The 13,423-nt window shown below is 43.2% G+C and overlaps 1 protein-coding gene across 1 annotated transcript in view; it reads left to right on the forward strand.

Moving 5' to 3' along the window:
- Positions 1 to 13,423, forward strand: part of INTS3 (integrator complex subunit 3) — a 38,362-nt gene that overhangs the window by 4,496 nt on the left and 20,443 nt on the right. Inside the window, exons 3-6 of the mRNA XM_070467369.1 lie at positions 6,234 to 6,317; positions 7,067 to 7,150; positions 12,150 to 12,263; positions 12,459 to 12,543. Coding sequence (XP_070323470.1) covers positions 6,234 to 6,317; positions 7,067 to 7,150; positions 12,150 to 12,263; positions 12,459 to 12,543 — 367 coding nt within the window. The remainder of the gene's footprint in view (positions 1 to 6,233; positions 6,318 to 7,066; positions 7,151 to 12,149; positions 12,264 to 12,458; positions 12,544 to 13,423) is intronic.

Here is a 13,423-nt window from a genome sequence, read left to right on the forward strand (position 1 = left end):
TACATCACAGGAAGAAACTAGGCCAGCCCTCCAGCTTTGCTCCAGGATCTTGGTGCAGGGTCCATCTGTCAGGCCTTTTCGCCTCCTGTACTCTTTCCTCTTCTCTCACAGAAGGCACAAGTAGGAGAGGAAGCTTTTCAGCTTGGTTAGGGATTTACCAATGTCCTGTGTAGGGCTCAGTTTTCAGGAGTCTCTGAGGACATCCCATTAAAAGTAGTGGCAGGGGGCATTGAAGGGTGGTCTGGTCCTCATAGATTGAGTTGTGTGATCGCTGAGCTTCTTCACAGGTGGAATAGAGTCTGATTCAACTGAGGCTGTATGCTAGGTGCTTTCACATATGTTAACCGTGTTTAATCCTCAAAGCAGTCTTATATGGGCTCTGTCTCTTATTTTTTTAGGTCAGAAAACCAGAGTATTATAAGTAAAAGGTTAAGTAAGTTTTGGTAATTTAGGTAACTCACCTAAGATTAGCCCAAGGCTTACAAGGGGTGGAGGGATTCTCCTGGTGCTTGCTTGTCCATTGGCTTCACAGCCAGCTGCTCTTTTGACTTCTCTTGTGTCTCTGTTGATTCAGCAGAGATTTCTTCCTTTTTATCACAAAGTGATGTGTAGGATCTTATGATGCTGTGCTGCTGCTTGCTCACCGTCTTCCTCCACTCGGAAGCTGCTTGTTAACCTAGGCCGGGTAAGTAGGGCCTCCCAGAGCGCCCAGCAAGAACAGCCTGGATTTAGCAACTGGAGGAACTGATAACTGTCTTAGATGAAAAAGGATAAGACTTAAAAAGAGAAAATACAACCTGGGGTTTTCTTCTTCCCTCCCTTTATCATATAGGAGCTGGACGAGGTAATGATGGATCTCAGAGTTTGTGGGAGAGGTGGGTTGTGAGATTTACAGCTCAGCTTTTCATGTGATCTCACAGCTCTTTTTCACAAGTACACAGGTGCTGTTGATGAAGGCTAAGCACGCTGATGTGACCTAATTTGGAGGATAGTCAGACCTGATGTTGGACAGTGATGTTGTCAAACCCGAGCAGCTTTGAGCCTAATTTAGGTTGAATTTTTCTTGGCTCTGGGAGCTCCTTGCCTTAATACTCAGTTCCTCTGCTCTTAGGTAGGGATGGATGTAGACAGCTTCAGGATGATGGTCAAAGGAGAAACATGATGGTCTTTCATTCTCAGACCTCTTTCCTATGTTCTTATTTGTCAGTAGTTCTCAACAAGATGTTTTAAAAGACTTAGGAAGTAGTTTAGGTAGTTTAGGAAGAGGCTCACTGACTAATATGAGATACACTTTGTCAATATTTTCTTTATCCTTAGTATTAAATTCTTTGAAACAGGATCTGTGAGTTAAAATCTCCTTAGAATATTGAGCACATATTGTGTTATAGAGTTTGCCTTTATAATTAAGAATGGTCCTTGGTGCATGCTGGTGCTAAGTTGCTTCAGTCGTGTCCAACTGTTTGCGACTCCTCTGGACTGTAACCTGCCAGGCTTTATCCATGGGATTCTCCAGCCAAGAATATTGGAGGGGGTTGCCATGCCTTCCTCCAGGGGATCTTCCCGATCTGACCCAGGGATCGAACCCTGTCTCTTTTTTAAAAAAAAAAAATTAATTTATTTTAATTGTAGGCTAATTACTTTACAATATTGTAGTGGTTTTTGCCGTACATTCACATGAAGCAGCTGTGGGTGTACATGTGTCCCCTATCCTGAACCCACCTCCCTCCCCATCCCATCCCTCAGGGTCGTCCCAGTGCACCGGGCCTGAGTGCCCTGTCTCATGCATCGAACCTGGACTGGCAATCTGTTTCACATATGATAATATACATGTTTCAATGCTATTCTCAAATCATCCCACTCTCACCTTCTCCCACAGAGTCCAGAAGTCTGTTCTTTGCATCTGTGTCTCTTTGGCTGTCTTGCATATAGGGTCATCATTACCATCTTTCTAAATACCACATATATGCATTAATTTGCTGTATTGGTGTTTTTCTTTCTGACTTACTTCACTCTGTATAATAGGCCCCAATTTCATCCACCTCATTAGAACTGATTCAAATGCATTCTTTTTAATAGCTGAGTAATACTCCATTGTGTATACGTACCACAGCTTTCGTATTCATTCATCTGCCGATGGACATCTAGGTTGCTTCCATGTCCTGGCTATTGTAAACAGTGCTGTGATGAACATTGGGTACACGTGTCTTTTTCAATTCTGGTTTCCTCACGAACCCTTCTGTTCTGTGTCTTCTGCATTGGCAAGCGGGTTCTTTACCACTAACCCCACCTGAATTTTAATGCAGTACTCCTCACCTTTGTTTCACTAGAGACCCTGCAAGTTTTAGTTTGGTCTTCTGTTCTCCACTAGTTCTTTTCTTTCTTATGCTCACCTTTTTTTTTTTAAAGTTTATCTTTTAAGTTTTTGGAGGGACATTTCAACCATGAGAAAGTAGAGAGAGTAGTATAATTGCCCTGGAACGATCACTCTGCTTCAGTACTTATCAGTACATGGCAGTCTTATATCTCCCTTTAGTCTCCTCTGGATTATTTGGAGGCAAATCCAAGGTATATCATTTCATCTGTAGGTACTTCATATATATGTCTATGAGAGATGGACTTTTTTCTTTTTAACATAGCCACAATAGCATGCCTAAAATATTAATAATTCCTCAATGTAATAAAATACTCATTGTTCAAATTGACTGTTTCATAAATCCTTTTGTTTTTTTTAAGATTTTTTTCCCTTAGGTTCCTCATGTGCTTTACTGGGTTTCTTGTTTTTGGGGGCTGTGTGGCATGGCTTGTGGGATCTTAGTTCCTGGACCAGGGATTTACCTGGGCCCACAAGCATCAAAGCAGAGACTCCCAACCACTGGACCACCAGGGAATTCCCATAAATTCTTTTTGTAAGTGGTTTTTTCAGATCAGTAACCAAACAGGGAACACACATTGTTGCATTCAGTTGACATGTCCCTTTAATTTTTTAATAACTATTTTAAAGTAATTTCAAACTTATAGAAAAACTGTTAAGATCTAGAACTCTCAAATACTCTTCTTCCGTACTCATCACTTGTTAACATTTGTTGCATTTGCTTTTCATTTTGTATACATATTATTATTTTAACCTTTTGAGAATAAGTTGCAGCCGCATGCTACTTAAATACTTCCATGAGTATTTCCTAAGAACAGGATTCTCAGTTACATAATCCCTGTTTTTTATCTAAATTGGAACATTTAACATCAGTATGTTAATATTACTTATAGTACATATTCACGTTTTACCAGTTGTACCAATAATGTCCATTATAGCAGCCCAGAATCATACATTGAATTTAGGTGTACTATCTCTTTTATTCTTAGTCCTGTCTCTATCCTTCACCTTAAACACTTTAACAGGCCAGTTATGTTACAGAATCTCTCAATTTGCATTGTCTGAAATTTCAGCTGTCAGTTTGTCTTGTTACTTGGGATACTAACGCTGATTGGTTAAGATGTTATCCTCTAGAATTCACTTCAGTTATTTTCTCTTCAGTTAATAAGTATTTGAGCCTATGTGACTATAAACTCTTGTGAAAGTTTCACCTCTAGTTTTAGCATTAATGATATTTCCCTGAATCAGTTATTACTCCCGTCATTCCTTCAGTGTTTTTAGTTGGCATTCCACTGTAAGGAAGAGCTTTCCCTTCTTTATTTGTCATGTATGTATGTATCTATCAGCATGGATTCATGGGCCTTATTCTGTTCAAGGAGTTGTCATTTTAAGTCTTTTTTTTTTTTTTGGCCTGCCACATGGATTGTGGGAACTTAGTTCTCCAACCAGGGATCAAACCCAGGCCCTGGTGGTGAAAGCGCCAAGTCCAAACCCCTGGACTGCCAGGGAATTCACGTAAGCCTCTTCTAATACATGAGGTTCCCCTTCCCTGCTTTTCCCCTTGCAATTTAAATGTTAAAGAAACCAGAAAGCCTGTCATGGTTTACACTTTTCTGGATTTTGCTGATTATACCCCCATGGTGACTTGACTTGTAAACTGGTAGTTAGGTCTGGAGATGTGTTGTTCAGTTGCTCAGTTGTGTCTGACTCTGTGATCCCATGGACTGCAGTACGCCAGGATACCCTGTCCTTCATTATCTCCCGGAGTTTGCACAAGCTCATGTCTATTGAGTCAGTGACTCCATCCAACCACCTCATCCTCTGTCACTCCCTGTCCCTCTGCCCTCAGTCTTCCTCAGCATCAGGGTCTTTTCCAGTGAGTCAGCTCTTCTCATCAGGTGGCCAAAGTATTGGAGCTTCAGCTTCAGCATCAGCCTTTCCAATAAATACTCAGGGTTGATTTCCTTTAGGATTGAATGGTTTTATCTTCTTGCAGTCCACGGGACTCTCAGACATCTTCTCTAACACCACAATTCAAAAGCATCAATTCTTCAGTGCTCAGCCTTCTTTATGGTTCAACTCTAACATGTGTACATGATTACTGGAAAAACCATAGCTTTGACTATACAGACCTTTGTTGGTAAAGTGATGTTTCTGCATTTTAATACACTGTCTAGGTTTGTTACAGCTTTCCTTCCAAAGAGCAAGCGTCTTTTTAATTTCATGACTGTAGTCACTGTCCACAGCAATTTTGGAGCCCAAGGAAAGAAAATCTGTCACTGCTTCCACTTTTTCCCCTTCTGTTTGCCATAAAGTAATGGGAACAGAAGCCATGATCTTAGTTTTTATCATGTTGAGTTTCAAGCAAGCTTTTCATACTCCTCCTTTCATACCCTCATTAAGAGGCTCTTTAGTTCCTCTTCACTTTCTGCCATTAGAGTGGTATTATCTGCATATCAGAGGTTGTTGATACTTCTCCTGGCAGTCTTGATTCCACTTTGTGATTCATCCAGCCCAACATTTCACATGATGTACTCTGCACAGAAGTTAAATAAGCAGAGTGACAGTATGCACCCCTGTTGTACTCCTTTCTCAATTTTGAACCAATCAGTTCTTCCCTGTCCAGTTCTAACTGTTGCTGCTTGACCTCATACAAGTTTCTCAGGATGCAGGTAAGGTGGTCTGGTATCCCCATCTCTTGAAGAATTTTCCAGTTTGATGTGATCCACACAGTCAAAGGCTTTGGCATAGTCAGTGAAGCAGAAGTAGATGTTTTTCTGGAATTCTTTTACTGCTTCTATGATCCAATGGATGTTGGCAGTTTGATCTCTGTTTCCTTTACCTTTTCTAAATCCAGCTTGTATATCTGAAAGTTCTTGGTTCACGTGCTGTTGAAACCTAGCTTGGAGAATTTTAAGCGTTACCTTGTTAGCCTGTGAAATGAGTGCAGTTGTGCCATAGTTTGAACATTCTTTGGCATTGCCCTTCCTGGGGATTGGAATGAAATTGACCTTTTCCAGTCCTGTAGCCACTGCTGAGTTTTCCAGATTTGCTGGTATATTGAGTGCAACACTTTAACAGTGTCATCTTTTAGGATTTGAAATAGCTCATCTGGAATTCCATCACCTCCATAGCTTTGTGGTAATGCTTACTAAAGACCACTTGACTTCACACCCCAGGATATCTGGCTCTAGATGAATGATCGCATCATTGTGGTTATCCTGGTCATTAAGGCGTTTTTTGTATAGTTCTTCTATGTGTTCTCGTCACTTTTTCTAATCTTTTTTGCTTCTACTAGGCCCTTACTGTTTCTGTTCCTTATCATGCCCGTTATTGCATAAAATGTTCCCTTGATATCTCCAGTTTTCTTGAAGAGATCTCTAGTCTTTCCCATTCTATTGTTCTGTTCTGTTTCTTTGCACTGTTCATTGAAGAAGATCTTCTTGTCTCTCCTTGCTATTCTCTGGAACTCTGCATTCAGTTAGGTATATCTTTCCCTTTTTACTTTGCCTTTTGCTTCTCAGCTATTTGTAAAGCTTCCTCAGACACCCACTTTTGCCTTCTTGCATTTCTTTTTCTTTGGGATGATTTTGATCACTGCCTCCTGTACAGTGTTATGAACCTCTGTCCATAGTTCTTCAGGCGCGGTTTATCGGATCTAATCCCAGTGAATAAATCTATTCATCACCTCCACTGTACAGTCATAAGAGATTTGATTTAGATCATACCTGAATGGTCTAGTGGTTTTCTCTACTTTGGAGATGTGACGTGATTTAAATTTTTAAAAAGCTTTTTTGGGACCAGAAATATGTCATCAGTGATGGTATGAAGCCTTCTAAATTTTTTTCTCACCCCTTCACAGAGATTGGAAAGATGTATGAGCATTGTGACGTCGATGACTACTGGTGTCTCAGAGAGAGAGGCCAATGATGCCCTCAATGCCTATGTGAGTATAATACTCTCTCTGTACCCATTTCTGCTTCTTTGAAAGCTTTCAGACATGATCAGAAAGATAGAAAGACTTCAGTGTTTAGGAGCGAGGGGTTGAAGCTAATGTCTTAGTTTCCTGAACCAGACTTCCCAGCTCCTCTCTGTCTTTCCTAATCTGGGAGTCCTATCTCTTGGAGCCTTAGGCATCATTAAATAACAACTTTAAAAAATGACTTACAGTTCTCTGGTGGCTAATTTTCTTTATAAATCATCCTCACATGTTTGATCTTTTACATTTCTTAATCACTCTCTGAGGTTGAAGGATTTAAAGTAATACGTGGAAAGGACTTAGAGTAGTTTCTGGCACACAGTGAATGTTCAGTAAATATTTATTGTTAGTAATTGTTCTTATTATGTCTTCACCTTCCAGATACCAGGGGTTCAGTGATTTGCCCAAAGTCTTGACTATGTTTCTCTGAGGCTCCCTCTCTACTGAAGGTTGTTAAGGTGTGGAGTAGGATTCCACCCACCCCCCACCCCCGTTTCAAACACTTTATTTTCTGCCTCTGGCCTTCATCAAGCCTTGGAGAAAGCAGTATGGGTCCATCCTTTCTCTCCACCTCTCTCCTAAAAGAGATGCCCATCACTTTTAGCTGATGATTCTCCTTTGCAGGTTACTCAAGAGTCCCAGGTTTTCTGGGAGCAACTGTGCTCAAGAACTTGTCTCTTGAGTGACAACTAGTTTTTTCTTTCCTCTTATCCCAGGTATGCAAAGGCCCCCCGCAACATGAGGAAATCTGCCTGGGCCTCTTCACCCTTGTCCTTACTGAACCAGCCCAAGCCCAGAAGGTAAGACTCCCTACTCTGGTCCCATATTCCCTTCTCAGATATGATCTGAGAGAATGGTGGAACTTTTGGTTTAACTGGTTTAGTATCAGACCCTTTGACCAGGGCTGGATCATCTTGTTCTCCAAATATAGTTACAACTCCCTTTTCACTCAGTAAATGGATCACTCTCTTACTAAAATCCTTTCTCTTCAAATCCTGAAGCTAAAAGGCAAGAAAAGGCAGTTGTGAGAGTGAAAAGGGATTTAAAGAGTTTTAAATTGTAGATTTTTGAGTCAGGAGTGAAAGAGTTGGGATTTAATCCAGAGAAGAGCACAACTGTAAGGAAGTCTGTTGAGAGTTCTTATCCAGAAGAGTGTGACCTATGGTTTGCAGATTTTATCATTGCAGGTAAACAGAAAGCAGGTTTAACATTGCAGCAAGTAGGATTTAAATTAGACAGCTTGGGAGTTTCCTAGAGGCCTAGTGCTTAGGATTCTGGGCTTTTACTGCTGTGGCCTGGGTTCTTGCAAGCCGTGCAACATGACCCACTCCCCCACTCCCCCTCCCCAACTTAATTAATTAATTATGCTTTTAAACATTTATTTATTTGACTGTGCTGGGTCTTTGTTGCTGCCTACAGGCTTTCTCTAGTTGCAGACAGTGGGGGCTACCCTCTAGTTGTGGCACACAGGCTTAGTTGCCCCGAGGCATGTGGAATCTTCCTGGACCAGGGATTGAACCTGTATCCCCTGCATTGGCAGGCAGATTCTTAACCCCTGGACTACCAGGAAAGTCCTAGAAAGCTTAATGTTAGGTGATGCCATTATAATGTAGTGATTAAGAGAAGACTGGAATACTTTGGAGTCAGACTTCCTGAGGAATACTATATGAAAACTAGTCTGGAGTTCTTCACAAATGGAAGAGTCTCTTTTACGTATTGATATTAATAGAATGGTTTAAGAGAGATCCTTCCTTGAGGTGAGGGACTGAGCAGGATGTTCTCTGGACTCCATTCTTTCTATAATAAAGTAGCAAAATCCTGCCTCTTGCCTCTCTGGATTTCCGCTTTCTGTGTCCTTGAGTCTTGCGAGATGGTTTGGAGACACATGTATCTGGCGTTAACTGCGTGGCACTAACGGAGAAGAGCTTGGTGTGGGGGAATTCAGTTTTCTCCATGCCCTTTCCTTGAACAGAGGGAGTGTGAAAGGAAGCAGTCATGCTGTGTCCAGCATTGTGTTCAGCTCTATCCGGACATTTAATCTTCCCGGAAAGCCCATGTGAAACTGGTGGCTTTGTTCCCTTCCCCCAAACTGCTCTCAGTGCACCTATGAGAAACATGGAGGTTGTTTGTTCAAGGAGAACCAAGGGAACAGCATTCTCAGGGACAAGGACCAGATGTCCATGGTCCCCTGGCTTAGCTGCTTGTGGTCATGGCAAACCTGGGGTGAGGGTAGGTGGTAGGGCAGCAAGTATTGACAAGGCCCTGGTTTCCCAGGCCATTTCTGGGCTGGGACATTGTTGAGTTAAATTGGCATTTCATTTTCATAGCAAATTTATCATTGAGAACCTTAAAGACGAATGAACATCTCCAGTTTGGTGTTGTTAATCAGTAATGTGATCCAGCCCAGCCTCACTGTTTTAAAGAAAGTGTTGACAAAGATGGGGGTGAAGGGTTGGGGTTAAGGTTTAGTTTTCTCTCATGTGAGTTTTTATTCATACAATTAAAACCTTATTTAGTCATCTCAGTGCATATTCATCTTGCCCACTGGTTTTCTTTGTGTTTCAAGTGAGATCTGAATCAGCTAGGGTAAATCAGTAAATCTCAGTGAAGAGGGCAGGGCCCCATGGTATTTCTACCTTTTTGCCTGACCAGTCAGTGAGAGAGCATAGGGCTATGCATTGTAAATGCTTATTATGTCATGAATTTGGCCATCCAGACATGACAAGGCACTAGAGCACCTGGTCGTCTTTTTGCCCCAGGAGCATGGCCCAGGCCCTCACCTTGGGTCTCATAATTGGTTGACAGGGTTGGCTGCATCAGGGTTATTTTCACATGCTGAAAATTTCCAAGCACATCCCCTACCTAGGAGCCTCTTCAGACAAAGCAGGTGGAGACTGGGAATTAGGAGAATACAGTTTTAGGCAAATGAGGAACTATCAGGTATGACTCATTCAGAGGCCTTGAGCCAGGTCAGAGAACGGTGGAAGAATCTGTGCCCCATCTCCTAGAGCTTTTTCCTTCTTCCTAAAAGGGTGATTGTCTTACAGAATACTCTGTCCGCAGAAGTTTTGGGTGGGTGTAACTGATAACTGATCCCAATGCATTGTTTTAGGCTTAAGTTTAAACCAAGGGGAGTGTTTCCTAAGGGTTTACTTGGAGTGAATTCTGTCTCTGGAACAGAAATTCAGTTAAGGAAAGAGCTGTCAGTTGTTGGCGGAGAGTGGAATGTACGTGGGGTGGATTTTGTTCCAGTTCTACCTTCCTAACTTGCATCTGCTCTGTTGGCAGCCTTGTGTTTATATTCTCTGATTTTATTTGCTATTTAATGTCCAAACTAAATCGCTGGGAGCAGGCCTGGCTGGGGGACTGCAGTGTGGTGGGAGGCTAAGTTGAGGGCCTTAACTTCTGCTCTGGTTCTAGTAGCCAGGGGATTTAGGTGATAGGAAAGGATTTAACATTGATACCAAGGTCCTTCGTCACCAAAGATACCAAGGTCCTTCGTCACCAAAGATACAACACCAGGCCCTGGCAGTTCTTGGTCTAGGTGCTTCTCTTGGCAGATAGCTCTAGAAAGAAGGTTGGGGGCTTTGAGGGCCGAGGCTGGAACATCACTGTACCCAGCACAGGACAGGTATCCTGCCTCAGCACCATCCTGTCACCTTTCCTCTCTTTTGGGACCCTCTGTTTCCCACTGAGTTTTTCCACCCATCTACTTATCTTCTAAGCCAGTCAGCACACTGGCGCAGAGTTTGGAGAGACAACTGGCAGCATCAGGAATATGATATGATGTGATCCTCCTGGTTACCAGCTGCATGCATTACCAGCAGTTGTGGTTAATAAGGTCCCAGATGGAGCATGGAATTAGGCAGCCAGAACCTGCTTGCTTCCTCTGACCCTGCATCTCCTGAGGGGCTGTCTTTCCCTGTCAGGGTCTCTTCTGCATTTCTGGGATTTCTGCTTTCCTTTGAGCAGAAGGAAACAGCTCCTCTCTTATTAGTCGTGTCTCTGTCTTTGGCCTGACATAGGTCTTCCTTCTGCCTCTGCATCCCTCATCCTCTGCCCATTCTGTGACTCACTCCTCTAGGGAAGGCTCCAGGGCTGAACCACATTTACTGACGAGCAAGTTGGCAGTAGTTCACTGGCTTCTCTTACCTCTTGTTCCCTTGCTTTTACTTTTGATCTCCCAGCCCTCCCTCTGGCAGATGGAGTGAGAGGATAATAAAATTCTCCTTTGAGTATGAAAAGTTTATGGCACATGGGGGAATCTCTAAGTATTTGTATTTTCATCAGAATGCTTGTTTTGACCTAAGGATAATAGAAGTGGAAGTAGGATAGCTAATCTCTTAGGAGTCCCTGGACATACCCAAGTCCAGGGAGCAGATGGTCTTGAGGATTACTTCTCTCTTTCTCCTTTTAAAAAAAAAATTTTATATATTTTTAAATTTTTTGGCCATGCCACACAGCATGTAGGATCTTAGTTCCCAGACCAGGGATCGAACCTGCACCCCCTGCATTGGAAGCTCCGAGTCTTAACGGACAGACCGCCAGGGAAGTCCTGGAGTATTTCTCTTTTGAACGCTTAGGATGAATGAGTTTAGGAATGTAGTAGTCTCAAAGCCACTGTAAACTCTTAACCTCCATCCCCAGCAGCCTCTTCTCCTTTTAGTTATTTCTGATGATAGTGTTGGGATGATTAAGAATCCAGAGTTGGACTACTGGGATTTGAGTCTTTCTCTTATCTCTAATGTAACCTGGGGCAAATTACTTTAACCTCTCTGTGCCTGTTTCCTCATGTATAAAAATAGAGATGGTAATAAATAAGGTGACTATGTGATTCAGATGCAGTAAATAGAATATAAAGTTTTTGCATAATGCCAATGCATGTTCACTGTTACAATCGCTATTATTATTGATTCTGTCCTTGCCACTGGCCACCCGAGGCTGTGAGGTACTGCCCATCTATAAGTTTGCCCTTTGTGCTGAGACCCTGACAGCATGGAACCCAGCAGGCTGAGGAGGCCGCTGATGAGGCCCCTGAGGCATCCCTCCAGGAGCCTGGCCTCCTTAGAGAGACAAGGCGAGAGAAGCGGGAGCTCGGAGGAGATGGCGTGCATCCCCTTACCTCCCCCAAGTCAGACGTGCTAAAGGCCCTTCCTTCTTCAGTACTGGGCAGAAGCAAAGGGCAGCCTGGAGAAAAGAAGAAGGATGTTTCGTTAAGGAAGTTTGGTTTGGGTCTGCCCTTTCTTTCCGGGATCCTGGTCCATGGATCCTCTTTCCTTAATACTCCTAGCCCTTTGTTTCGTCTGGCTGTGTCAGTACAAGTCTAAAAGTCTCTTTAAGATCCTTTCCGGCCTGTTCAACCAAACCCGTCTGCAGCGACCTTTCGCTGGCAGATGAAAAGCAGATGGCCCCCACCTGGTCTTGCTCAGCTGGTGGCTTCAAACAGTATGACGCTCCCTCAGGAGGGAGGCGAGGGGACAGGGAGCCTTTCTTAGCAGGCCTTCTGTCTTACTAGAGTAACTCGGTCCCTTTTCCCTACCCTGAGTGACAGAGCGAGGGATAGGTTTGGGATGCTGGAGCCTGTGGAAGGCTTGTGGAAAGCCTTTCCAGAGTGGAAAGTCTTGTGTGTTGGTCATTGAATGGTAAGCATGCCTTCTAGAGCAGAAAATTTTTCACTGCCACTTGTATCCCATTGGTAGTATTTACATTGGAGAGGCTAGGGGACAGGGGGCCCACCATGAGGGGGGTCAGGAGCCTATCCTTAGCTTGCTGGCTGCTCACAAACCTCACTTCTTACAGTGTTACCGGGACTTGGCTCTAGTGAGTCGTGATGGCATGAATATTGTTCTGAATAAAATCAACCAGATACTCATGGAGAAGTACTTGAAGTTGCAGGATACCTGCCGTACTCAGGTAAGGCCAGGAAGAAAAGAGAGATCCAGCTCAGAGACATAACAGAGAATGGATCCTCTCCTAAGGGGAAGGGAAGGAGGAATCAGGGGTAACACACTCCTGTGTTTGTACACCTAACTTATAAAATGATTGGATTGAACCCTTTCTCAAGTTTACAGGCCCTTCACTTCATATGTCTTTTTTTCTCTCCTTTAGTTGGTGTGGTTGGTACGGGAACTAGTGAAGAGTGGGGTTCTGGGAGCTGATGGTGTTTGCATGACATTCATGAAGCAGATTGCTGGTGAGTTGGATGGCAAGAGCATAAAGAAGAAAGGAGTATGCAGTATGCCTAAGTCCAGGCAGTGGAGAAAGATTGAGTGCCTAAGGGACTTGATTCCTGGATTTCTTAGACTCTTTACTTTTGACCCAGGCATCTTCTGGCCACATATGTTGCACAAAGAAATTGAAAAATTACAGGGGGCCTTTTGAAGCGATAAGTCTTGCCTCGTTTTTCTTCCTGCCAAACTTGAGGCCTGATATAGAATATTTAGCCTGTTGTTGGCCTGTTGTAACCAGTCCTCACTCTGGGGTTTCGTGGCCTATTGGATCAGGAAGAATCTGGAAGAAATGGGGGAGAAGTGAGGGTAAAATAATTGGTTCTCATCTCACTGTACTTTCAGAGCCCCCGACATCTTCTCTGGCTCCACCTCAATGTCTTAAACACTTAGGGCCAGTTTGAGGGACAAACTGTGTCACAGAACAGACCCTGACATTTAGGCTCCGTTATCTTCTTGGCATCAGAGACATCTGTCTGAGCCACTGATTATCCAAGAGTCCTGCCCCTGCTACTTGTTCCCAAGATTACATGTGTTTGTTCAGAAATGACCCTGTCTCTCTACCTCGCCATTGCCCCTTGGTTCTTTGCTTCCTCTTCAGGATTTTATATAACCGTGATGCTCCCATTGTGATATGTATAAACCTTAATCTACGTGATGTGTGACTCTGTAAATTGAATTTTTACATTAGGACCTGGGGCATGGCATAGTGTTGTTGTGCTGGCTATTTTTATCCATTCTCCTGGCACTTTCTTCCCTGTTTGGCACTCCTAGTCCCCACTTCTGATCCTACGATTTTGATCTGGCATTACTGCTTGTTTAATTCTGCCCCAGGAAGTTTCATAG

Source organism: Odocoileus virginianus, chromosome 5, assembly GCF_023699985.2.
Source record: "Odocoileus virginianus isolate 20LAN1187 ecotype Illinois chromosome 5, Ovbor_1.2, whole genome shotgun sequence".
Lineage (NCBI taxonomy): Eukaryota > Metazoa > Chordata > Mammalia > Artiodactyla > Cervidae > Odocoileus > Odocoileus virginianus.